Source organism: Stegodyphus dumicola, chromosome 3 (assembly GCF_044657685.1).
Source record: "Stegodyphus dumicola isolate Sdum_Otavi_A_Nest chromosome 3, ASM4465768v1".
Lineage (NCBI taxonomy): Eukaryota > Metazoa > Arthropoda > Arachnida > Araneae > Eresidae > Stegodyphus > Stegodyphus dumicola.
In genome coordinates, this window is record NC_140770.1 from 123404295 (window position 1) to 123432189 (window position 27895).

Below are 27895 nucleotides of genomic sequence, written 5' to 3' on the forward strand. Positions count from 1 at the left end.
TGATAAATTTATCAAGATCATTATTGAATTGTTTGAGGCAAATGTGCTTATTAATACCGAAAGTAGGACGAAATTTGGTGCCAAGTTGCATAAGGGTTCGCAATTCTATATCTTCAATGATATTAAGATCTCCAGTAATGACATGTTGGTGGAAAGGATCGACATATTTTTTGTAGACAGGCATTTGGCAATTACATTTGCTATTATCTTGTATAACGTGGTGGTTGATAACAAGTTGACCTAAGGTTTTTTCAAATTTAAAACAGGGCTTAATTTGAAGTGGTTGGTCAGGAAGCAAGTGTTGAAATTTTTTAAAGATGCTAGGTATTTTTAACTGATCGTAAGAAGGGCGTTTGAACTGAATAGTACAAAAAAGTTTTTTGTGAAAAAAATTACTATTCTTTAGTTTAAAATTGCAGAAGTCTATAATCAGATCCTTGACTATTTGGAAGCATTGAGAAGGTTGATTTATTGTTTTATCCTTACACTGTGGAAAAATGGCGGCACCTAGAGCCACCTAGAGCACCTAGAGCCACGTTATTTAACCCTCTAGGAAAAACGATGTAGTTTAACGATGATGTTGCTAGAGTATACCAAAAGAGGTTTTTAGAATACTACGTAAATAAATGTTTCCTAGCTCTTGAAGTAACGGATGAAAATTTCCATTTTCAATTCTGTGGGACAATAGAACGCTAAAAGAAAGTATAGTCAACAGATGTGAGCCCAAAATCAAATTAATCAACTATGACGTTATAAGGTATTTCTCCCACTTCCCTAGCGTGCCTTCGTGGTGTAACGGTAGCAAGCTGGGCCGGTATTCCAGAGGTCCGTGGTTGAATCCCGGCGAAGGCGGTTGCTAATTTTTCATCTTTTCTGCTTCCAGTTAACCTAATGACTCTACAAGTGGCGCCCGAATTAAAAAGGATTGTTGATGATGATTCTCCGCACCCAGGATTTGGCGACTAGGTGCCCTAAAACCCAGGTCGCCCTTTAAGAAGGGGAGTATATAAGGTATTTCTCCCACTTCCCTAGCGTGCCTTCGTGGTGTAACGTTAGCACGCTGGGCCGGTATTCCAGTGATCCGTGGTTCGAATCCCAGCGAAGGCGGTTGCTAATTTTTCATCTTTTCTGCTTCCAATTAACCTAATGACTCTACAACGTTAGCAAAAGTAATATAAATCGTAAAAAAAAACGCAGTTTGTGCTAAGATAAAATCAGAGTTCTTTCAGATTTTTTATCAGAACTAGTGGGCAAGCCCGCCAGATGAGTGGCCTATGGCCAAACCAATATTCGTAAGATCTGTATACTGAAAATAAAATGAATTATTAATTTAATGTACAGCATAAGAAGTTGCTACCTGCGACTAAAGTAAAAATTATAACTTCTATATACACCTGAAAAAAAAGTGCATGAAAACTTTTCAGTACGAATGAAGTCTAGTTCGGCCGCCTCATCCGCGACCATGAGCGCAAACATGCATGCGCCATTCGGACCGAATTGTCAAATTAGGGTGGAAGGATGGGGACTTTCTTTCCCTCGAGTACATAAATTCCCTCTTTCCGAAGAAGAGAAGACTTTTACGTCGCAGCAAGTAATAACGCCCCTTTTGGACGAGTCTATGTATATTGGCAGAATGCCAGACAAGGTTGCGTTTGAGACGGTCGAACTATAATACCAATCTTTCCAAGCAACAACCAATTCGTAAATAATTTTCTTATTCCCAATCCAGGAAACAAAATCCTCGGGCACTTCAGGTTTATATGTATACGTATTTCGTCATGATTAAATGTAATGCAATATAACAGCTTTTTATCAATAAAAGAATTTAATGTAGCAGTAATATACCGTGTCAATTATCTCAATCTGAAACAAAAATGGTACCTATAAGCAGCTATTTATTTAAAATGCTGACATTAACGACATACAATGACGTCACATGAAATCGCGTGCTTTCATCGACAGCATAACGTGACCCAATATAATATAATGTTCTGCAATATTTTGTAAAACTTACAAATTTTTTATAAAAAAACTACGATTTGAAAGTGAGCAGTGGCAACACTTTTCTAAATAAAGCAGATTTTTATCTACAGCGCGTGGAACTACTGTCACTTGGAGAAATGAGGACGAAAATTAGAATTTTCAGAGCTTTTGATTAATATCTCTGCTGATTAAGTTCATACGAAGATGACAATGGTCGAAATGGCTCTCCACCAAAGTTTCAAAATTCGGGGTACCTCTTTCGAAACTCAACTTCCCTCCGTTTCGGAAAAGATAATGCCACAAACAAATAGATAAAATGCGCACATATTTTAATAGTATAAATTATTATTAGCCCAAAGGAGCCATTTGCCAAGAAAGACTATAATTTAGTTTTGGCATTTTGCATCAGTTCATTTTCAAATTGTTGCCACCAAATAATACGGCCTTGCATTATATTTAAAGAAATTAAATAATGAAGAATCTGCATAAATGAATGTATGTTTCTTGCACCGTGAAAAAATAACGGTACCTAGAGACATCAAATTTTGAATAACATAGTTCTCTATTCAAATATGGGCATTTGGAAGCCGAAATCTGGAATTTGTTTTATTACCTATTTCATATTTTGTCAAACATTAAAGAATTCTTTTAATAACAAACTCAACGATTTCAAAGCAAGCAATGGCAACTCTGTACGAGTAAAAACACATATATCTCCAACAAGTGAGAATGTGTATCCTAAATTTTAAAGATTTGCTCTTTTAAATATTTTGTGATATTGCTGTGGAATTGAATTTCATGGTTTAAGTGTGACGAACATGATATTTAATAGGTAAAGGTAACACACAAAACGTTAAAAAACGCCTCTTTGGGCGTAATATAAAATCTGATAACTTTCTGATTTTTATTTTTATCCTTATTTATTTACTAACGTTATGTTTTGCGCGAACTTAATGACATTTTGATTAACTGACTCAGGAACTTAAATGTGTTGCTACTCGGCAAAGCGCAAGTTATTTGTCTTTAAAATTTAATCAACAAATTTGAGGTTATAGAAATATGTTTCTACTTGCAAGAAATAAAATATATTTATTTTCCACACGTTATGGTGCTGTTTGGGAAAGTGTAATTCTTTTAAATTTAACCTTTCAACTATAGATTATACTAAGTGATTTCGAAGCGATAAACGCAGTTTTTCGACTCTGCAGTCATTAACTCAGGATATTCGTAAAATTATACTAACCGGAGTCTTAAATACTCTTCATTATATATATATTTTATTGTTTTAAAGAATTTCAAACAACTGTCCTTTAAACTAGCTATCACATAAAAAAGTAAAACATAAAAGCACATATAAAAATACAGAGGCTCTTTACACATTTTTAGAATGATTTCGATATAAAATTTAAAAAAAAGCAGATGCTTTACACTAAACTTATCTCACAATAGCTTATTGTTTGAAATGAGATACCGTCTGCTATTTTTAAATTTATTCTTCTTTCAAAATGTCGCATGTGAACAAGCTGTGGTTTGAGTGATATGTTTTACCGAGATATGCCCACCAGGTTTTATATACACAAAACAATTTGTAGAACCCTATACGAAAACTATTTAACAGAAGATAACTAGAAATGCATTGTGATCCTTGATGGAACAGTGATTTACCTAAACGACTGTAAACAAGAAAAGCTCTCTTCGTCAATGCAACGAAAGTTTGAGCGAAGAACTTATGATTGTCGCACGATTGATTCTCTTGCAGAATGAAATTAAAAATGAAAAGACTGGGAAAATGTTCAAATCAACTCAACGTAAAATCAAGAGAAAATTTTACAACCGATATTTAAGGAAGAAACTGCATTTCTTTATCTCAATTTAAAAGACAAGAAACAAGGAAACAAAGAAACAAGCAATACTTCGAAAAGTAGCATTGCATTTCTTGAACAATTGGAAGGCTAATATAGGTATTAAGTGTAACATTTCAACGCATTCCTGCGAAATCTCCTAACGTTTCACTTATGGACCATTGTGCCTTTGGTCTCTCAATAAGAGCTCTTTCTAAGCGTAAACGCACCAGGATAGACGCAAAGTGACAGAGGAAGTTATTGGAAGATAAATGGAAATCAATGCCGCTGTAAATTTTACGAAAAGCCCTTCTGTCTTAGAAATCAGGATGAAATTTAAAGTCTAGAAAAGCGGCTATCAGATCAAATATTTAAAAAAATTACTCTTTACATTTTATTAAAAAGCTCAAAAATAACAAGGCCATTGGACCTGACTCGATTACTTCAGAACTTATTAAAAGTGCTGCAGGTCAAAACATTTCGAAAATACATCACCTCATCGAATTAATTTGGAACCAAGAAGTTTTGCCCGAAGATTGGAAACTGAGCATCATCTGTCCTATACACAAAAAAGGAGACATTTTGGAATGTACCAACTACAGGAGAATCAGTCTCCTTTGTCTTTTTACAAACTATTTTCCAATATAATTTTTAGTAGACTATAAACTTATACAGAAAATATTGTAGGTGATTACCAATGTGGTTTCCGCAAAGGAAGATCTACAGCAGAACAAATCTTTAACATTAGGCAAATTTTGGAAAAACTAATGAATATGGCATTGCAACACACCACCTATTTATTGATTTTAAGACTGCCTACGATTCAATAAACAGAAAATATTTAATTGAAGCTATCAGAGAATTTGCGATACTTGAAAAATTTATAAATTTGGTCACCATTACTCTTACTGAAACAAAACTTTAACAAAACTTAAAATCCAGAATAATCTTTTGGAGCTGTTTCAAGTGGGCTCAGATAGAGTGATGTACTGGCCTGCTTGCTTTTTAACCTTGCCCTCCAAAAAATCATAAAAGAATCCAACATTAATACTCCTGGAACTATCTTCAACAAGTCTGTTCAGATTTTTGAGTTTGCTGACGATATCGACATAGTCGCACGCACTCCCGAGTCACTTAGACAGGCTTTTACATCTTTAGAGGCTGCAGCCAGCAAAATGCATCTAGCAGTCAACCAAAATAAAACTAAATACATGCCATGTGGTAATAACAGCAGCCCCTATTTTGAAACTGGGAATTACAAATTAGAAACTGTTAGCAAATTTAAATATTTAGGATCAGAAGTTATTACTCTCAATGATTTAATGCCTGAGATCCGTAGTAGAATCACAGATTCTAACCGATGTTTCTTCGGTCTCAAAAAATACTTGAAGTCTAACTTCACTAGCAGAAATACGAAGATTTTAATTTACAAAAGGTTAATCAGACTCATTCCTAGATAATCTGCTGAAACCTGGGCAATGACAGAAAAAGCTAAAAGTATCATTTCTGTGTTTGAAAGAAAATGTTGAGAAGTATTTTTGGTGGCATAAAATGTAACAATATCTGGAGAAGAAGAACTAACTCTGAACTCTATAAATCTTTTAAAGAAATAGATATAGTAAAGTATATAAGGATTCATATAATTAAATGGGCATGACACCTGTGCATAATGGATGAAAATCGAGTAACTAAAAAGATCTTTTCGGCCAGACCATTCGGCATCCGGAAAAGAAGGAGACCTAAACTTAGGTGGCTCGACTGTTTGGAAACAGACTTAAGAATTTTAAAAATAACCAATTGGACGTCCATGGCCAGGGATAGAAGAGCTTGGAATTCGATTCTGAGGAAGGCAAGGGCCCATCCTGGGCTGTCTGGCCATTGAAGAAGAAGATTTTACATTTTAAACATTAATTAAACGGCCCCGAAATCGTTCTAAATATAAGTAAACACCCTCTGTTTTCAGCATAGCACATTTTACTTACGTATTTAACACTAGATCTAAATGCAGTTTATACTCGTAAGTGTCGATCAAAAGAGATGTTTTCTTTATATGATAGACCTAAAAATAAAACAAAATATATACGGATCATGTATAGATAAGTTATACCGCAAATAAACTATTACAAGCAATTTCGAATCAAGATCTGTCCAGATAGCCCCTTACGTATCTGGAATCATGTAACAATAGTTAGAACAATAATAATGAGAATGTGGATAACGATAATAAATAAATATAATAATTTAAAGATGAAAATCAGCTTCTCTCACACTCATTAAAATTGTAATATGGTTTTAAAAATCAAAATGTTTTATCCTTTATTGTTAGAAGTGGCACGAATTTAGTGATAACGAGGTCGAACTTCTAAAGCAAGCAAAAGTTTTAATAAATTAAGAATAAATTTTCTTCATCGAGTAAATGAATTACCTTGAAGAAAAAATGAAATAATGACGTTATGCATTTATTTTTATTACTTCAAAACTTCAGGCTTTACACAAAAACTGTTTTTCCAGTATTCAAAAGCAGCGATTGTCTTTCTTTGTTGATTTTATCTTTTTCGATGAACTAAAAAATATAACATAAATAATTTAGAAATTTTTGAATGATATGGTTCTAGTTAAATTACTAAAATAAAAAATATGATGTGGACTCCACATGACTTCCTTGTACAACCTATTAAATTATACACATTTTTTTTTTTTTTTTTTTTTTTTTTTTTTTGCTGCATTTCTTTTAAACTTATTTCCTCGAGTTTCATTAGAGATATATTTCTCATTAAATCAGTTCAGTTCTCACTTTGCGGCAAGACAAAAATACATAAAATTCAAAACATCTTCATTAAAAATTGTAAAATACAGAAAAACATAAAACGCCAAATACAGTTAAAAACAGGAAAAAAAAAAAAAAAAAAATACGATTCAAATTTGATTAACAGAAAACATCAATTCGACCAATGGGCAAGAAGACATATTTTGTGGTGGACCAAAATGAAAGTTTACTTTTGCTCCCACTGGGCAAAAAGACACTAAAGTTGGTGCAGAAGCTGACTTAATTCACTATTCTAATAAGAGTTTCAAATGTAAAGAAAAGGTGGTCTCGTTATGTTTAGTAGCTATTTAGCAACTTTTAAATTGTTGATAATTTTATAGCTATTACATGCAGATTAACTAAAAACATAAAAAACTTAACCGGAGCATAAGAACAACATATTTCAATCACTTTTAAAGCATAAACTTAACAATTTATCAACATATAAGAATAAAAAAACTGAGCTCACCGATCCGGGTAACAGAATGAATTTAGTATACTATATACACTTTTGGTTAGCCGATTATTACAACTAAAACGAAAGCTGCACAACTACATGTTATAGCAGACCTATTTATAAAATTTCAACGTTCTGACACTACTCATTTTTGAGTTATGCAAGATACATACGTATGTACGTACAGACGTAAAAAAAAAATCTCTTCTGAATCCATTTTACAATCCGTTTTGGAAAAAAGAGTCCTTTGTTTAGTCCGTATATACAGATGTCAAACAAAAACGTCGTTTAAATGGATTAGAGAGTGTTAAAATGGATATTTTCATTGAAATATGATACCTGAAATTTTTCGCGATTCTAGTACTTCCTTTACTTAGTACAAAGAAGTAAAAATGATTCTTTTAAGTATTATCATAATACTGTTGATTATATTCAATTAGAAGTTGAATTGGGGCACGCATATAACTACTACATTGGAATAATAGGAATAATTTCATTCAGTTCACTAAATATATTCTTTGACAATTTTGATTCAAAACCCGTCACTGTTATCAGCTCTACGGCTTTATCATTGCGGCATCAAATCATACATTGGGGCATTTATGTTTAAATTTTACTAACGAAACGCAATTTGAATCCACTCTTTCCTTTTTGCATCTTTTAGCCATGAGTTTCGCTTCTTCTGGAGTTTGTTTTGCTAAATAATTTAGAGATTTATGAATAAGAGTTTGAGATTTTGGCCTGCGGTTTGCTCCCTCACTGATTGAAAAAATATCCATCGGAGATGCTAATGCTAATCTTGCTGGGAATAACTATGTTCGAAATTCTGTCATAATCTAGGCAATCCTGTTGTCTCTAGTTACATTAGATTTAAATTGTTGCATTTATAACCATTGTGAAAGGATGCTTTGAGTTCTAAAACCAGGTCTAGATTTGCTAGGCTGTATATTTTAATTTAAGCACTCACAAGAGATGAGGTAGAATAAACTTAAAGTGTTTTAATTTTATGTCTGTCTGTTTCACTCTCTGCCTGTTTGTTAGATATTCTGATGGAAATGATTCACCTCACAGAACAAAAGTAACACCGCACCGGTACCGTATTGATAGAGCTAAGTTATTTAGAACCTACAGCAAATGTTACAACCTTGATTAAAAATATTTTGGTAAATAAAAACATTTTTACTGCTTAATGAGTTTATTTAAAATAGAGTAAAGTTCTAAAAAAAATCATGCATGTAATGCTGTAGAAATGCTGATGGCATAAATGTTGATCCATATTGAAGTGTAAACTTGACAGTCGAGGCAGATTAAATATTCATTTTTATTTCAATTGACATTTCTGGCAACAATTCTCCTGGCACTATTTCAAGACATTTACATTTTTTATTGTTTTTCAAAAGAAAAGAAGCAGCAATCAACAGTCTAGATACGCTGAGGTATAGAAAGCGAGTGCGTAATTATCCAGTATGAAGGCTAATTAAGAGAAAGATTTCAGTTCTAATTAGCTATGTCATCATCATTATGTAAAAGTCATATGATATTTATTAATCTAGAAATGACCCAGACCAGAAAAGTTACTACTATTTTTAAAATACAGAGTGAAAATACCCAAATTAAAAAGAGTAATTATGGAGCTATTACTAAATTATGTTATCCTTTTGATTTACATATTTTTTATCTTACATGCATATTTTATTCAGTATGAAGATTAGCATATTAATTATCCAGTATGAAGGTTAATTAAGAGAAAGATTTCAGTTCGAATTGGCTATAACATCATTATTATGTAAAAGTCATATGATATTTATTAATCTAGAAATGACCCAGACCAGAAAAGTTACTACTATTTTTAAAATACAGAGTGAAAATACCCAAATTAAAAAGAGTAATTATGGAGCTATTACTAAATTATGTTATCCTTTCAATTTACATATTTTTTATCTTACATGCATATTTTATTCAGTATGAAGATTAGCATATTAATTATCCAGTATGAAGGCTAATTAAGAGAAAGATTTCAGTTCGAATTAGCTATGCCATCATTATTATGTAAAAGTCATATGATATTTATTAATCTAGAAATGACCCAGACCAGAAAAGTTACTACTATTTTTAAAATACAGAGTGAAAATACCCAAATTAAAAAGAGTAATTATGGAGCTATTACTAAATTATGTTATCCTTTTGATTTACATATTTTTTTTTATCTTACATGCATATTTTATTCATTTTCCACCATGAACTTTATTTGTTTAGTGTTTCTGCGAGTGTTTCTAATATTTTATTTATCGAATGGAATTAATTTTATTCTCCCTTCCCTCGAAGAACTGGAGTATTATTATGTGTTATTATGTTCAATGATCTTCAAACTAAAATGATTTAAAAATGGTTGTTCTCTGCAATATCGTTAGTTACTGTCATAACTTCTAGTATAGGTGTCAGGTTCAATGTTCCTTCTTACCTTCTTCGGGAACATACAAGGACCTGACTCGGAACAGAGAGCTTACTAAAGCTATGTTCACTAATTGTGGTAAGTAGACAGGATACAGACGAAGGGTATACAAAACCCTTTATTTTTCTCTATATACAATAACTTCCGTACTTCGGAATACACTGACCCGCTACTTGGGGTCTAACGTAAAAGTATAAAAAATAAAACTAAACTCTAATTTAACTTTAGAATAATAAACGCGGAAGATTGGCCTTATATTAACAGGAAGCGTATGTAGTACAGAGACTGTGAACACTACAATACGTTTAAATTTATCAAGAGGATTAAAACCTCTGGCCTGGAAGGCAAACAGCAACTAAGTAACTTCTAAAGTAAGCGGACTGCTTCGAACTCACTGCTTCCTCTCTCTCGCTTGGCAAAAAGCCACAACTTAAATACTTGGCGTTCGCCAGACAACTTTGCATAAAAACCTTAACGCTTATAATTCTGGCCGGAAGTAGAAAATAAGAAGTGATAGTAAAGATTCAAAATAAAAATAAACGTTAGTAAAACTTAAGATCCTTACATACTTACCGCCAGAGTTAATTAGTTTGAAACTGAGGTCTAAAACGACCTTGTTGAAAACTTTTAGCTCTAGAATCTAACGCGAGGCCAATCTTTTACAAACATACTTCGCTAGAAACTAAAAATTTAAAAGAAAGAAATTTGTTTTTTTTTTTACAATAGCATATATTTTTACATTTTTACAATAGCATATATATCCCAGGATATACAACAATTTTTTTTTTCATCTGTACTGCATCTAAACAGGAGCTTTTATTCAAATCTGGTTCCTTCCAGAGATCTGGAAGGAAAACTAGTTTAATGAAATGTTACACAATGAAATGGCAAGTAACATATACAATTATACTTCTCTTAACATTCTTATTTCATTCATGACTATTTTAATTATCTCTCCCCGTGCTCTCTGACATGTGTTGTAAAAGAACACCAAACACGAATGTGTTTCTGTCTACGTGTTCCACACTTCCTCCTACAATCAAAACACTAACGTGTTAAAATTCAACATAACAAGACCTCTTAACACACCCTAATTTCAACTCTAAACCCTGAGGTACTATTCTGAAAGTGTCTAACTCTAAAGTGTAGTGTCAGAGAGCCTAACTACATCATTCAACCTTTAACACATATTCGCCATGCTTTAATCTTTTTACAGTCACACGAATAAAAAAATTTTAACATTCACTTTTACCATATCACGGTATTTCTTAACATTTAAAATAACAGTTCACATTATATATATGAACATATCAACATGCCGTTAATTTTACACATTTGAAAACATACATTTGTACTACATTGTTAACTTCTATTCTTTTCAAAGCAAGTGCCAATTCTTTCTACATTGAAATACTACATTTCAAAAAGTCTTTCAGACTAAAACTTCTCTCTTGCTAGAATGTTTTAAATAAAATTTATACAATAACTTTTTTTCAATATTTAAGTCTTTACACAACGCTATTATACATCAACTTTAGTTTTACGCGCGAGTAATTTAAAAACATAATACGAAAATCGGTAACAACTCATTTCTCGCCCTTTTGGCGATAAAGGTATACCTCGCATGAGGTAAAACTTCTTGAAATCTGCCACTTGCAGTAAGAATGAAAGATTAACTTAAGTATGCAAAGTAACATAAAATTTTACTTAACTTTGTGATATTCGGACATCCTTTTCTGGGCTCAGTCTTTAAAGGTATTGCAGATAGTTGTGTGATTTATCCTCCTTCTTGTACGGGCTCGGCCTTCAGTGCCTTCCTCTCGAAGCTTCCTTTTTTCACCAGTTCGGTCACCCTTGAATACCTTCTTTTTCTCCTCTGCTTGTGGTCTTGGCCGTTTGATGGCAGCTGGTCTTGGCGGAACCGGAAAACTTCTGTCGTGTTCCTGCTTGGACCTCGTTGTTGGCAGTTCAAATTTTCCTTGTAACTTTTCCTCCGCCGCTGATGGCCCTTCCGCAGTTCGGCTACATTTACTGCGGAGAGTCCTGTCGGATGAGTCGATCTTCCGTTTTAGAGCCGGGTTATAGTTGCCGTCATTTCTCCTGGTTCTCTTCACATACGTCGTCCTTCTCCCTTCTTCATTCTGGGGGTGTTCGTGAACTCTCTTTTCTGGACGGTGGAACGGCTTCTTTTTCTTGCTACCTTCAATTTTTCCGCGGGGTAATTTTCTTTTCACTTGCTCCTGCCTCTTATTGGCTTCCCCTTGTACTTGTCGTTTTTCCACCTCTGGAGCTTGTGCCTGCGGTGTCTGCCATGCCGGATCCTGCAAAAGATCTGAAAATATTTGCATTTTATTACGATCGAAGTAGGGCTTGATTTGATCAATGTTTGCGGAACAGGTTTCACCATTTCTGGCTTTTAACACTACTACAGCGTGAGTTATTTTTTCTATAACATATGGTCCTTCAAATCGTGGAAAAAATTTGGCAGTTTTATCTTCTGGTGCTGAAGAAAGTGAATGCTTAATTTTTAAAACTTCATCCCCTACTTTATAAGTTACTCCCCGTCGTTTCAAATCATAATAGAGCTTCTGTTTTCTTTGTGCTACTTCCGTATTCTTTTTTGCTTCTTTTATTAGTTTTTCTATATCACCCATTTTAAATTCTGGGGCTCTTTGTTGCACATAAAATAAATTATCTAACGGTGTTATAATCTTTCTGCCCAGAAATCACTCAGCAGGAGTTTTGCCCGTTGTATCATGTTTTGCGGTCCTAAGGGCGAAAGCAAATTCATTGACATAGTTATCCCAGCTTTTATGAAAATTTTTAACATAAGTACGGATAATTTTCACTATATTTCTATTGACCCGTTCCGCTATATTTGATTGCGGCCGATACGGGACCATTTTTAAATGACGTATGCCCAGTTTTTGGCACATGTCTTCAAATATATTACTTACAAATTGAGGACCATTATCCGATATAACTTTTAGGGGCGCCCCGTATTTTAAAATATATTTATTTAAAATAGAATCAGTAACTAATTTCGCGGAGGCTCGTTTTAAGGGAACAATTTCGGTCCATTTACTAAAATGATCAACCATAACAAGGAGATAGCGACTTTTATTTAACTGACTTTTTGGGAAAGGGCCCAATAAATCGATGCCAATTATTTCATTTGGAAATTCGGATTTAATACTATTTAGAAACCCGCCCGGGCGGAAATTAATATAATTAACTGCTTGACATGTTGGGCAGGACTGGACATACGCCCTTGTTAACTTTTGCAGTTCAGGAAAGTAGACTGCCTAGCGTACGCGTCGGATAGTTTTTCGAATACCAGCATGAGAAGCTAAAGGGCTGTCATGGAGCTCATGCAGGATATTTAATCTAAGACTAGCTGGGATAACAGGTCGAAATTCGTTGTTGGAATTCGTAGTTTTTGTATAAAATAATAGACCATCTATTAGTTCGTAATAGGCCGCCCTATTTCTTATCGCCACAATATCTTGGTGGCTAAAATTTTCAGGATCCTTTAAATACTCATAAATACTTCCAAACTCAGGATCCTTACCCAGTTCGGTTATTACAGTTTCTCGGGAATTTATTGTACATGCTATGAGAATTGCCACCTTTACGGTATTCCCTTGTTCATCTATTTTAATTCTTGATAGGGCATCTGCTACGATATTTTCCTTACCGGGGGTATGCTTGATTACCAGATTATATTCTTGCAGCTTGAGTGCCCATCTTATTAACCTTGGGGATAAATTTTTCCCTGAGTACAATCTAGTTACCGCCGCATGATCAGAGTACACTGTTATCGGCGCCTTTCCAAAATAGACTCGGAACTTTTGCACTGCTAACAGAACTGCAAGTGCCTCTCTCTCGGTCGCGGAATAGTTTCTTTGTGTTTCATTTAAAGTTCGGCTAAAAAGTGCCACGGGCTGCTGATTTTGCGAAAGTACCGCTCCTACCGCATAATCCGAAGTATCCGCTGAAATTTCTAAATTCTCATCCTTTTCAGGAAATTTCAACACAGGGGCTTGCGTTAATACTTGTTTTAATTTTTCGAAAGCACTATTGGCTTCGGCCGTCCACGAGAATCTTGCCTTTTTCCTTTTTAATTTTAACAATGGTTCAGCAATAGCTGCAAAATTTTTTATAAAGGACCTATAATATGAACAAAGTCCTAGAAAAGAAGAGAGCTTCTTTGCCGTGTTTGGAGTCGGATACTTTTGTACAGCGATTATTTTTGATTCATCTGTCTCGATCCCTTTTTGAGATATTTTGTAACCTAAATATTTTAATTCAGGGGCTGCAAATTTGCACTTTTCGACATTAACTTTTAGACCGGCCTCATTTAATAAAGAAAACACCTGTCTTAAATCCTGTACATGTTGGTCGAGATTATCACTAGTAATAATGATATCGTCTAAATAGATAAATGTGGACTTTCCAAGAACAGGTCTTAACACAATGTCCATGCATCGCTGAAATGTTGCCGGGGCCCCTGAAAGACCAAACGGCATAATTTCCGCAAAAATGCATGAGTACCAGACTTGGTTATAAAAGAAGTCTTAGGCACGTCTTCAGGCCTAACCCCTATTTGAAAATAACCAGTCGTTAAGTCTAAAGTCGTCATAAATTTGGTTGATTTTATGTTCCTTAAAATTTCTTCAATGATCGGTAACGGATATACCGGATATTTAGTTATGGAGTTTAATTTACGGTAATCAATAGCGAATCTCCATCTTTTTGGATGCGTCAAAGGATAGTCATTATTTTTCTTACATAAAACCACCGGGCTAGCATAACTACTTGAGATGGGCGTAATGATCTTTTTACGTAGCATATCGGTAATATGCCATTCTATAATTTTTTCCTTATTCTTATCATACCGGTATGGTTTTTGACGAACTGGCATTGCATCTCCGGTGTCAATACTATGGTTAGTAACCTGAGTAAATCCTGGAATATCACTAAATAACGAAGCAAATTCACTTACCACTTGTCGGATTCTTCCTTGCTCGTCATTAGGGAGGTTTTAACATCGGCGGTTCAGCGTTTTCTGTACGAACTGGTTTCATTGTCAGCTTAAGGGACGCTTCATTAAAATCCAGCGTAGCTTGTGCTTCTGAAAGAAAATCTATTCCTAAAATTAAATGTGCTTGCAGATTCTTTACTATAAAAAACATCACCTTTACTTGTTCGTCCTTGATACGGATATACAAAGGTACTTTACCTACGCACTTACATTTTTCTCCTTGCGCCGCTAACACTGTCGTATTATCCGCATTATATATGCGGTATTTTCGAAAATACTTCCTACAAAAATCTTCTGCCACACAGGAACACTGCGCGCCGGTATCCAGGAGTGCGGTGGCTGGGATATTATTCACCAAGACTTCAATCTTCGGAAGAGTCAAATTTTTCACCATTACTGTATTTAACTTGTAGGAAGAGGGGTTTTCGTGGCCTTCGGATTTCCGCACCCTCTCGTCAGCAGAAATCCGTTTTAGTTTAAATTATTTTTCCTTTCCGTGCTTTCCTTCTTTTTCCACTGGACTTGAGACTTTTTTCCTGGGTTGCTATTGAACTGTCGACGTTCGCCGGCTGTTTTTGAATGCTCGGGTTTCCTTGCCGACTGATTCGCTTTTTCTCCGTAGCCGTGTGCTTGAGTTTGCTGTAGTCTTGGCGTACCAAATTGGTTTCGCTGTTGATATTGGCGTCTTCTTTCGACGTCCGCCGTTCTTCTACTTTCAAACTGGATTGCTAGCTCAAATAACTTTTCCAGTGTAGTCGGATTTCTTAATTCAATAAAGTCTTGCACTTGGGGCAGTAACCTCGGTAAAATCACTTGAATTATTTCAGGATCCGGACGGTTTCCATACAAGAGCTTGAAAACGTGAATTTTTCTTAAAATAAAGCTCGAGAGGTTTTCGATTCTTTGTTGATATATACTGAAAAGTTCCGTTTCTAATTTCGCACGATCCCTTACAACAGGGAAGGCTTTTAGTAGGGCAGTCTTGAAATTTTCGTAAGTATAGGTGGGACTTCCTGCTTGACCCAAGAGACTTCTGCCTATACATTTGAACCAGTTAAGCGCTTGGCCCCTCAATGCGCTGGTAGCTAAGGTAACTTTTTGAAACTCGTGCACGGGGTAGAGCATGAAGTGGTCATCCAATTTTTCCAAAAAACTGGTTACCGGTGAGTTTCCATTAAACGTTGCTTCTGGTTTCATCGGAGCGCGCATGGTCTGGACGATGTAACCAAATCCTTCCAGGGCGGCAGCTGGCATTTCTGGATTCTGAGCCGTTTCTGCAGGCAGCACAGGTTCTTCTTGAAACTCGGCCATGGTTATTCTTCTTCGTTGGGCGCCACTATCAGGTTCAATGTTCCTTCTTACCTTCTTCGGGAACATACAAGGACCTGACTCGGAACAGAGAGCTTACTAAAGCTATGTTCACTAATTGTGGTAAGTAGACAGGATACAGACGAAGGGTATACAAAACCCTTTATTTTTCTCTATATACAATAACTTCCGTACTTCGGAATACACTGACCCGCTACTTGGGGTCTAACGTAAAAGTATAAAAAATAAAACTAAACTCTAATTTAACTTTAGAATAATAAACGTGGAAGATTGGCCTTATATTAACAGGAAGCGTATGTAGTACAGAGACTGTGAACACTACAATACGTTTAAATTTATCAAGAATTTTAAAACCTCTGGTCTGGAAGGCAAACAGCAACTAAGTAACTTCTAAGGTAAGCGGCCTGCTTCGAACTCACTGCTTCCTCTCTCTCGCTTGGCAAAAAGCCACAACTTAAATACTTGGCGTTCGCCAGACAACTTTGCATAAAAACCTTAACGCTTATAATTCTGGCCGGAAGTAGAAAATAAGAAGTGATAGTAAAGATTCAAAATAAAAATAAACGTTAGTAAAACTTAAGATCCTTACATAGGAAACGAAACTTTTCCAGTTGCACTGGCCAAAAACACCAGGCTATGATTTTTTATACAATGTTATAATGATATTAACTTCATCGACTAATGTACTTTCGACGTTAGTTATAAACAGCTGTAAAGCAAACATAAAATACAACAACTGAAAGACAAAATTTACTTCTTGAGCAGAGAACTTCTAAAAAGTTTTAGAATTAATATTGCACAAAATATCGAAATCCATATTTATTTCTTAAACATTCAACATAGAATCCTTATATGTCTACACAACGTTTGGCACCTGCTTGATTCACTTATCTTCTGGAATGCTGCTTTAAGTTTCTTGTTAGAATTTTCCGAATATCTTAAATGTTACTAATGTTACTAAAACTACTTAAGTGTTACCAAAACTACTTAAATGTGGAGGAGAGGAGAATTTAGTCTACAGACCAAAATATCTGGAAAATAAAGTAAGTGAGAATTGTATTATTTTTCTCGTATCGTCGTTCTGCAGAAACCAGTTATTGGATTGAATGTTTTCAGATCTCAACAGGCAGTTTCAGGCTGTGCATTCTTCAGAAATCTGTCCAATGAATCTTTACAAAACATGGCATTGGTTTAAAATTTATCAAGTATAAATTCCTTGTGAGTTTTACCTACAATCCAAAAAAAGGATCGCAAACACTAGCTTTAACCGAGATTCCTGAAACTGAGGTTTCTGTGATTGTGGTGAGCCTTTTCCAGCAGAAAGAGATGACTGACGTTTTGTTTTAGAGTTATATAAGCAAAGTATGAAGTGTCTATCGCCACTAACAATTTGTTCGAAAATCAGAATTAATTACAGCTTTGAAGAAAACCTTTGCTGTTAGTCTTTGTTGAGCTATTGATTGGTGACCTTCAATGTTCATTGGATGGAAAACATTGCATAGAAAATTCTATCCACAAACAAGCGATATTTTAGATAAACCAAAATTCCTAAAAAAAAAAAAAAAAAAAAAAAAAAAAAAAAAAAAAAAAACTCGTAAATCTATCTATTGCGTCTTTATCAAATAATGAATTCTCAATCTGTCCGTCAGGAAAACATCTCTTATAAATTATCCTTTTGCAATCCAAATTGGTGTCCTACATGGAATTTGCTTTAGACTTTGGAAACCGAAGCTTCTGTGACCTCGACTAACCATCTCCATTGCAAGAAGATGACATCCGTTTTGTCTCAGGATAATCAGGTATCAAGTTTTATCTCTATTCACAAGACGTTTGGAAATTTCAAGAATAATTTTACCATTTGGATCAAATAATTGTTATTCTTTTTCTCAGCTTTCGAATTTACGACAGCAAAAATTCCATCTGTAAGCAGACGAGATTTTCAGGAAAGAGAGATGGAATTTCAGGAAAGAGCAATGAATAATGTCAATTATCGTTTGCAGGATCTCTGGAGTTAATTAAAATGATTAGTTGCTAAGACCTTTTAAACACACTATATTATATTAACGCATGTTTACTTGTATCATACATAATTATGCTATATGGTGAAATATTATGCTCTAGCTGAACTTACCGTTCCATTCGTTTCAGATACTTTCGTCGACAACCCACGGCCCCAGTCTGGTCGGATTTGGAAAGGATGAACAATTTCATATCTTGTTCCCAGCTGTCTGATGACGTTCTGATTTTGCTCGTTCTGAAGAAGAATTCTCAAGTCTAATCCACGATAAAAGAAACAAAGAAAAAAAATTCCTTATTCTAAAGTAATCTGGAATTAAAATATATTTTTATTATTTCAATTTTTGAACAAAAAGAAGTAAAGGGAAATACGAGAGCTATCCAGAAAGTAGATTACGTTTTGGAATAAAAAAATAAACAAAGTATAGGAAACAAATTTTATTATATACAGATGAAAGCCACACTCAAATACTACTTTTCTACATAGTCACCATACAAATTAAGGCATTTATCGTAGCGATGTACGAGCTTGGAAATTCCTTCGTCGAAAAATTCGGCCGCCTGCGCCTTCAACCACTTCGTTACCTCTTCTTGCCTTCCATCTTGCACAAAACTTGTGGTAACCAAGCTTTTCGCTGATGATTTCGTGCAACAAACTTCGCGAAATTTGTGGAAAACTCAAAGAAAGTTCCGTTATTGTGAAATTTCGATTTTCACGGACTTTAGCATCGACTTTTTCGAGAAGTTCGGCGGTCACTATGCTGGGTCTCCCACTTCGATCTTCGTCGTGAACATTGGTTCGGCCATTTTGAAATCTTATGACCCACTGACGCACTCCACCTTCAGTGATAATGTTGTCCCCATACACTTCACGAAGCTGCCGATAGATTTCTATCGGTTTACAGTTTTTTGCAGTCAGAAACCTTATTACTGAGCGCACCTCGCAGCTCGCGGGATTTTCAATTAACGCAGACATTTCAAACCGTCACAGTATCTGAACGGAGCACAGCACGAACCTCTCACTAGCACGGCTAGATGCAGACTGAGCTGCGCAACGCTCTGACCCCAAGATGGCCGCGCTAGCCCCGCCCCTAGCGGACACAGACGGAAACGTAATCTACTTCCTGGATGGCCCTCGTATTTTAAAGAATATTTTATATTCATTTAACAGTGTAAAATGGCATTATTGGGGTGTTTTTATCACTTGGAGAAAATGTATCTATCTCCCGTTTTCAAAATCTTATTTTGATTTATTTATAGGGGTTTACTTTAATTTCCTATTTTTGACTAAGCTTTCCTTTAGTTTCTTATTCTTCACCTACAGTTAAATGCCAGAAAGAGTTTTCAGGATCGCGTTGTGGGGTTCCAACCTTTTATTAACCAGACAAGTGCGTAGGAGCCTCCTGAACAGGTAAGCGAATATTCGGTTTAGTTCAGAAACAGATACGTAAAACTCAAAAAGGGTTAATAACCATTTATTTCTCAAAATAAGAATTTCGTAGATGGTCCCTTTCTCAGGATGTATTGCAAAGCCTCCACTTGGGCTTGAACTCAAAGTAATAACAAATGAAAATTAACGTAAGCGTAACTTAACGCTTCGGCTGTATCTTTTAATTAAATTTAAAGTTTAATTAAAAGATATAGCCGAAGCTCTCAAGATTTCTAAGCAGTTGGCCCCTAAATATCAATTAAGCTGACGAAACTATCAAAGGCCTGAAATACGGCCGAGCGTAGAAATTAGAAATAGCTTAGGGAAAGTGTAGCCAAAAGGCAAACGTGCTTTAGTCAGAATCTCTGACTGTCTAACGAAGTCAGTGGAACTTCGATTTAAATACCGCTCTTACTCATTTGCATTAACAGCAATTCTAAAAACACATTCTGGTAGGAAATTGTAAGCTGAAATTAAGAAGGATAGGAAAGTAGCTTTAACTAAAAATAATTGTTAAAAACTCAGAATAAACATTACAGCGTTTTATGTAAATGAGGTAAAACCAGTATTTAATTTGAAGTGTCCGTCACTTCAGCAGAAGAGCTTAGAAATTCTTAGTGGAATGTGCTCTGCCTTCTGGCCACATCATAGCTCTATAGCCAAATCTTAGTACGTTCGGCCGTATTGTTACGTGTCTGCTAAGAATCGCTGGTAAGCTTGAGTAAGGCCCAACTCTGTTATTATTTCTGTGCCGCTTCGGCTGGTTTTTAGTTAGTTAGCATTAGTTTAGTTTTTTATTTTCAATCTTAAGTTAAAGCCCAAGTGGAGGCTTGTTGTAAGCCCGAGAGTGGCCATCTATAAACATTTTGAGTTGGATAAAACGGTGATTTTACCCTTCTTTGCACTTGTCATTGAAGCATTAGAACCAAGCGATCAGTTGCTAACAGTTCTTAAGTATTCTAGCTGCTAAAAGCTACGAAAATTATAAGCTAAAACAACAACAACCTTTGGACATTCCCTGCTCCGTGAAACTGATCACACTGCAGGTCCCTCCACTCCATAGAACCAGGCGCGGAGGTTCAACCTCCGCTCTGGCCATCAGAGAAAGAGACGCACCGCCCAGGAGAAATCTCCCAGATGGCACTGGTTGTTAATTTGCTACCTACCAGTTGCTCGGGCTGCCCGTCGCAGTGGGACATTACCCAACAAACCCCACGGGGATGTTACCCCACGGGCTACTAGTGCCACGCCGCGCTAGGACATGCCAGACCCCGAGGACCTTTCCCAGGGCCATCAGAACCACCAAGTTCATAAATTTTATACCCCCGTGGCCGTGACTGCCTAAGTACAGATCCTAGCCAGAAGCTTCGCAGAGTTTTCTACGTCGATTCTCGGGGGGGGGATTATAAGTTAAAAGTAAAATTTTGCTATAACAAGAAAAATTTTAATTACAAATGTTCCGCTGCTGATTAGATTAAACAGGATTCTGCTGCTTGCAACAGGATAGCAGGCGCCTAGAACTTCAGAATATCATATCTTATAAATGCTTGTAGTTATAATAAGAAAAGAGTTTTACGAAAAACGATCGAACAGCATTTTAATAAATGATTGTAATAAATTTTAAACTCACAGGAGCTAGCACATTCTTAGGATAATTATTTATACCGCATTTCCTGGCATATATTCCCTCTAGCGTTTTAGCGCTAGATTTTGAAAATAATAATAATGATAATAATAATAATAATAATAATAATAATAAAGCCATAATTTTCTTCTTGCTTTATTGTGCGTAGATTTTCCCTTTCAGAAGTAGTATATTAGTAAATTGTATTCCCTTGATTATTTTTATTTTTATTTACTGCATCCAGTTTGTATCAGTATTTTTATATTAACATTTCATCCATATTATTTTTCCTTGAATTCATTATTTTAAAAGTATTTTGTGCTGTTTATTCTCCATTAAGTTTCCCGGACGTGGCAGGTTGATAAAAATAAACACATAAAAACTTTCCAAACATGAGATTTCACCTTGCTCTTTTTATTTTATTTGTATTCCAGCTCATTGTAGCTTATCAACTGCTGATGTGTTCGATATTTCAAAATCTCAAAGTCTGTTCCCCTTTATTCCATCGTTCCTCACATATCTCTCTTGGGAAATGCAGTCGACTCATGTGAGGTGCCCATGGGGCTTTACAAACTAATTGAGCCGGACACGTCACATGGCTCAGTTATCGTCAGATATCGGCTATAGACCAGATATTCTGATGTTAATATTACTATGTATTCTTATTGTAATATGGGTTTCTTTTAAATAAATAATATTATGATAATTATCATTAGTTTATCCACGACTACTTTTCATTTGTTATGTTCTGACTGTAACTGTACTCTTCAGAAATTAAACCACACGCATAATTTTCCCCTCTCGGTTTCTAGACGATAAAATTAGTTAAAAAAAAAAAGAGGAAAAAGGAGTCATGGTATTTATAATAGAATTTATACTTTTTTAGAATCCTTTTAAATCATAGCAAGTACAATAGCGAAAAGATTATTTCAAGCATTAGTAGTTGGACAGTAAACATGGAACGTTAAATTCGCTCTATAAAATTTAAGAATTTGTCCTTTAGAACCACCGAGAGGTGAACGAAGATCACTGAAAATGCAAACAATCGTAATTCCTTTCAATGAATGCTTCAACTGAACGTGAATAAAACTAGCAAAGTACAACTAGAGTTATCCGAACTCCGATTATCCGATCACTTTCAGAATTTAAGAAAAAAATTAAGACGAAAACGTAGTGTTGGACAATCAACAATTTCAAACATTAAAAGGAGCAAACCTACACTTTTAAACTTCGTGTCACTGCTTGAAAACGAAGATGGAAGTTCTTCAAGAAAATCAATGAAGGCAGCAACAAACAAAAATTTGGAACATGTCGTTTTCAAGTGGTTTTTGCAGCAATGTTGTATAGGAAACCCAATTTCGTCTCCGATTTTTTTTTTTTTTTTTTTTTTTTTTTTTTTTTTTTAAACTAAGATCTTAGCTCAGAAGCTTGGCTGCTCATCCTTTAAAACAAGTAACGGTTGGTTAAGAAATTTTAAGTGCAGACACGGTGTCCGTCAAACAAGTTACTTTGAACCAGATATTCAGCAAGCAATGACTTTCAGCACTTGTAAGTACTGAAGAGTACGCTATCTAACATGTATGTAAAAGTTTTGCTTTTTCATTTTAATTAATTAAAACCTCTCTTTCTTTAAAAATAGTTTTTTCTCCCATTTTCAACATAAATTACATACAGTAATTAACAAAAGTGTACGTAGACCCTTTCTTCGGAGAAAATTCAATTATCCGAATGGGGTCCGGTCCCAATTGATTCGGATAATTGGAGTTCTACTGTATTTCCAAAGTTCTGTGTTAAAATGTTTTGTGGTCGTTTAAGTTTAGATTTTTTAAAAAATTCTGCTATTGCACATATAACATTAGCGTCAAAATGACGACTAAATATAAATTGAGCTTATTTTAAACTTTCTTCTGAGTTGTACTTATTTTATTTAAAAACTTAATACTAGACTATTGCATCGTCGTCTGAATGTTTTCAAGGTTCCAATAATTCATATTTAAAGTATAGTTTAGATTCATATAGTTCAATGATATCTAATAGAAGCGGTTTTAAGCATTCGTGGATAAATTTGCGCCGAGATCAAACGAAACTGCCCAAGAATTATTTCTTGTTTATTTTCGTTAATTTTTACGTTGAACGTTTTCATTTGTTTGATATCAAATTGTAAAACGTTATACACCACCTCATATGCCCACCCCTTATTGCTAATTATAAATCTGCGATTTTTTTTCAATTGAATTTCCACTATCCTCCTTTCATGAAAAAATGATTTTATAATCATATCAATTAACTTTATTTACAAATGAAACACTTACACTTGTTTTGTTTGGTTCACTATTTTGCATGGTTTAGTGGAGTGATTATTTATGCATTTAGAACCAGAAAGAACAGGCTTAAGTTTAAGACTTTAATTTAAAATAACTATAACCAGGTATAAAACGTTTGCAAACTTTTATTACACCAAAATTAAATTCCATGAATCTTTTCTTTCTCTCTCTCTCTTTTTTTTTCTCTCTCCATATAAAAAGCATTAGGAAGAAAGATTTCGTGCGTAGAACTTCGCATTATATGCAAACTGGATGTTTTCCGCATCCGGAAGAGGCTGTTCATGCGATACACAGGAAAACTTACATTTATCATTTGCAATCAATGGAAAAACAAGTAAGACAGGAAAACAAAGCGCAAGGAAAGGAACAAACGATAACACATCTAAAGACTGACAAACAAAAGTTTGTCTGCGATATTAGTTTCTGAAAGAAAATCAGTGACATTTACGCTATAGAGTTTTTGCAGATATAGTGCACATCTATAAGCACGTCTATGTCCAGAAACAGAATGTTAAAGTTTTCCCATTTTCCCATTAAACCTTTGCTGCATTATTAAACAGGGTATGCTAAAATTTATTCATGGTATGGTTGATTAAAGTAAATATTCTTTATGTATTTTAATGCATATAGTTATTATTTGTTTTATACCTTGTTTTATTGTAATTCTCTATTTATTAGCTCAAAAGGGCTATTAGTCTAGAAACGCGATTTTGCGTTGCTTCACTTTAATGCTGTTTTTCATTTGTCATTTAAGATGTTGCCTTTCAGAGAAATGAAAGACATTTATCTTTAGTTTAATCTCTGTGCTATTGATGAGTAAACTAGCTATTTGAAAGCAATATATGAAGAATAATATTAATAATAGTAATAATATTAATATTAATATAATAATTTTAATAATATCATTTTTTAATATAATGGATTCAAGAAATAATATATTGTATTTTATTACTAACTTATTTATAATTTTTTCTAACTTAATATAACTCCCATTCATCGTTTTTTCATTGTCCTCTGAGAAACAAATTAAATAAAAAAGTGGAAAGAGAAAGGAAAAAGTAATGTATCGAGATTCCATCTAATACAGAAAGTCTTCGAGAACGAACAAGTGAAAGGCGGCTGTGCTCTCTTTTTTATTCTAAACATTTAAAACATGTGCAGTTCAAAAAGGATGTTCCTTCTTTCAATTTCACATCATTTATTCAATTATATGATAGTTCGAAACGTACCTTGTTCAGCGCATTTTATATAAATTGTTTCTGAATTTCAAATACCTGTTTCATTTATTTTTAATCTACATAGCGTAAGTGCATCACATGCGTTTTGTAATAATTAGCTTTGTTATTTCTAACACTAGACGCCGGAGAAAATTTTCAATACACCAAGAGTGCTGCATACTGAAAATGTTTGGAATCACATTTCTGATGTTTTACATGTACACACGTCCCCCCCCCCCAAAAAAAATGAACTCAAGAATGTAAAGGAAGTACGAAATAGTCCATTTAATTTGTGTATTGTATTCGTTACAGTATAAATGTACTGAAATAGTTAGTGAAAATAAAATGTATAAGAAATTTAGGGGAAGGCTGTCTAGAAACATTTTACTTTGGATATTAAATTAATTAAATATGTTTGTGTCTTTAATTTGAAAAATAAAGGTCTTTGGTTTGAAAAATAAAGAACAACGTACGTCGGAAGTAACTGATGTCCTGCGATTCAAGGACCTCTAAAATATTTATTAATTTTCAAAAATAGTCAACATAACTTATGTCTTAAAATTATCGGCCCGAAAAATTTTTTTACTTCATACATTCACAACAAAAATTTCTCGAGTTGAACGAAGTATATAATTCGAGGTTTTGCTCACTTGTACCTCAACTTAACTTTCTTCTTGATTGCAAGTGATTTTATTTACGTTTATTTCCGGAATAATTGTATATATTGTTGGACGAATTAAGAAAATCACCATCTTACTGTTATTATATATTACGAACGAAACGTAAAAGACAAATGTTAAATAAATAGCATATCCTATGAAAACAAATTAATCTTAAAGAAATGGAAAATGCTCATTTTACTTATTCGAAAAATATTGAAACGTATGATGATTAATTGCTTCATTTAATTACGAGAAATTTAAGATGAAAAATGTGAAATGTTGTTTACTTAATAACATAATTGATAATGGATTTAATCGGAGAGGCGTCAGATTTCTTAATGTTTTGCAAATGGCTGCCTTTAATTACTGTGAGGAATTGTACTTTGTGTATTTCTTTCCTAATGAATAGCTTTCCTGATACAATTAAAATAAACCAGAAAAATTTATAAATATTTAAATTTCCATTAAACGATATCTTGACAATGCGTTAGTTAATACAAAGGATGTTTACACATTTTTAGAATGACTTATAGATATAGAAAAGAACGCAAATGTTTTAAAACAAAGTTTTCTGGCAACAGCTTATTATTTTAAGAGAGAAATATCGTCTCCGTTTCTTAAATTTGCCATTAGCGGCCGAGCAGCAAAAACCGCTGAACACTGATAGTTCGGTTCGATTTTCGGCGAAAGGGCTGACTGCATGTCTGTTTTCGTGGTTTTTCCCATATGTAAAAGAGGATACGAGCCGGTTTCCTTGAAAACGTTGTGCACGGAACATCCCTCCCTTTCCGTGTAGTGCGTAATGGCGGAGCACTTAAAAAATAATTTTAAAAAGTACTCTTAAATTTACTCTTCTTTCAAAATGTCGCGTGTAAAGAAACTATGGATTCAAGGATATGTTTTTGCACTTTCCAATGAAATGCATGGTATTAAAATTTCGAAGTGCAAAATAAGCAACGTTATCAACCGGAAAGGGAAAACCGTCAATTATTACTTCTATATGGAAAGAAGACGCCAAACGAATACCTGAAAAAGGTACGTACTGTTTCTCACGTTTCTAAAGTTAAATCTTTAGCAACAAGATAAAATCCGCCGACGCAGAAATCAGTGGAAAAGTTTGGAAATATATCTCTGGCAACAATATGTGAAATAATGAACCAAGATTTACAACTTAAAAAGGCTAAAAAACAAAATATTCACCAGCTTCTGCCGAGGCACATGGCTTAATGCAGAACAGTTTGGAGAATCCTGTATATTTCCGAATAGTTTGTAGCGCCCTGATGGATATTGTGAAACCGAAAGTTCTAAAACACATTTATCTACGTACGAAGCATGCTCGAGAAGAATTAACCTCTGTATCGAAAACTTATAGGGACTCGTTTTGCGTAGTCCTGGACTCCAGATTAGACTTCCCTAATAACAGTACTAATAGGCATGTAGTAAATCTTTGCAATCATCTGTCTACAGTTAGAAAGACTAAGTGGCAAACAAACGAAAATCTGGTATTATTGTTCGATATAAGGAAAACTTCCTTATTAGTGACTAAGCAGAGATGGAGAGAACATTATTATAACGCAATGAGTAATATATTACTTTCTGTAGAAAAAAGCATAATTTTTTGTGATGAAAATTGTGAATCTTACTGCACTTCTAACTAACTCGTATATCGTGTATATATATATATATATATGTTTTTCATATTCCTTTATTTCTTTAGCTGTAAATATCATAAGAAATGCAACTTTCCATAAATTCAGACTATAAAATGTAGTAAATGTTAAATTATATTACACAGTTTCATTTTTTAATGTGAAAATACAGATTGCATGTGTTTATGAATGGCCATTATTCAGAGACAGAAACATAGTAACCTTTATTAAATTTAATACTTAAAAAATTTAATGGAACACAGATAGTTTGTCCTTCACGTCGATAAGCATATGAAAATAAATAACCATATCCCTCTGTATAAGTATTATATAGTAACTCTGCTCGATAGAAGATCATAAAAAATTCGTTTCCCTACATAAAACTTAGCCATTTTCCTCGTTATTTAAAAGTTACGGTTGTGAAAATTCGTAAAGCAATAAGTCTTTATTGAAAACTGTAATAGCAGTATCTCGTATGATTCTTTAGATCATTATATTTTTAATACAGAATTTTCATTTTAAGTTTTCATTTAAGATTTAGCAGTCTTGAAGTAATATAAAAGTATTTTAGCAGGGTTTATTCTTTAGAAATCGACATAATAATGTTTCAAAATAACAGTAGCATTAAACTGTAATAAAATTGAAAAAATTCTTGTTCTTTGCAGTAAGCGTAATTAATTTCCAATGCATCGTGATAAAATCATTATCGTGCCAATTAATTGCCAATGCATCGTGCATACGAGTAAACGGTATAAATGGTATAAACTGTGCTTCAATTTGTGTTTTAAAGGACTTCTTTTGTCACATAACTTCTTCATACATCAATCACTGTCACGTGACTTTCTATCGTGCTTTTGGATTTTATACTGATCCTGAATTTTTTAAAAAGGGTGAAATGGGGATTTATCTCACTTGCCATATCGAAAAGTCTGGTTTCCTGCCACCTCTGATAGTTCTAATTACTCAGCTGCGCGTTTTCTCGCTGCCGACGTTTTAATTCTGACACTCGAGTAGAGTTAGTAAGCCAGCTTCTAGTAGTATTTAATTATGTAGTCCTTGACT

The 27895-nt window shown here is 34.2% G+C and overlaps 1 protein-coding gene across 3 annotated transcripts in view; it reads right to left on the minus strand.

Moving 5' to 3' along the window:
• Nucleotides 1–27895, minus strand: part of LOC118182623 (zinc metalloproteinase-disintegrin-like jararhagin) — a 162261-nt gene that overhangs the window by 119138 nt on the left and 15228 nt on the right. For all 3 annotated transcript variants that reach the window (XR_015040256.1, XM_085813273.1, XM_085813272.1), the window contains exons 2-3: nucleotides 18044–18186; nucleotides 5807–5883 (exon numbers count right to left, since the gene is read on the minus strand). Coding sequence is in view for 2 of the 3 variants with exons in the window: in XM_085813273.1 (XP_085669399.1) it covers nucleotides 5807–5883; nucleotides 18044–18186 (220 nt within the window). In the remaining variant the exon portion in view is untranslated. The remainder of the gene's footprint in view (nucleotides 1–5806; nucleotides 5884–18043; nucleotides 18187–27895) is intronic.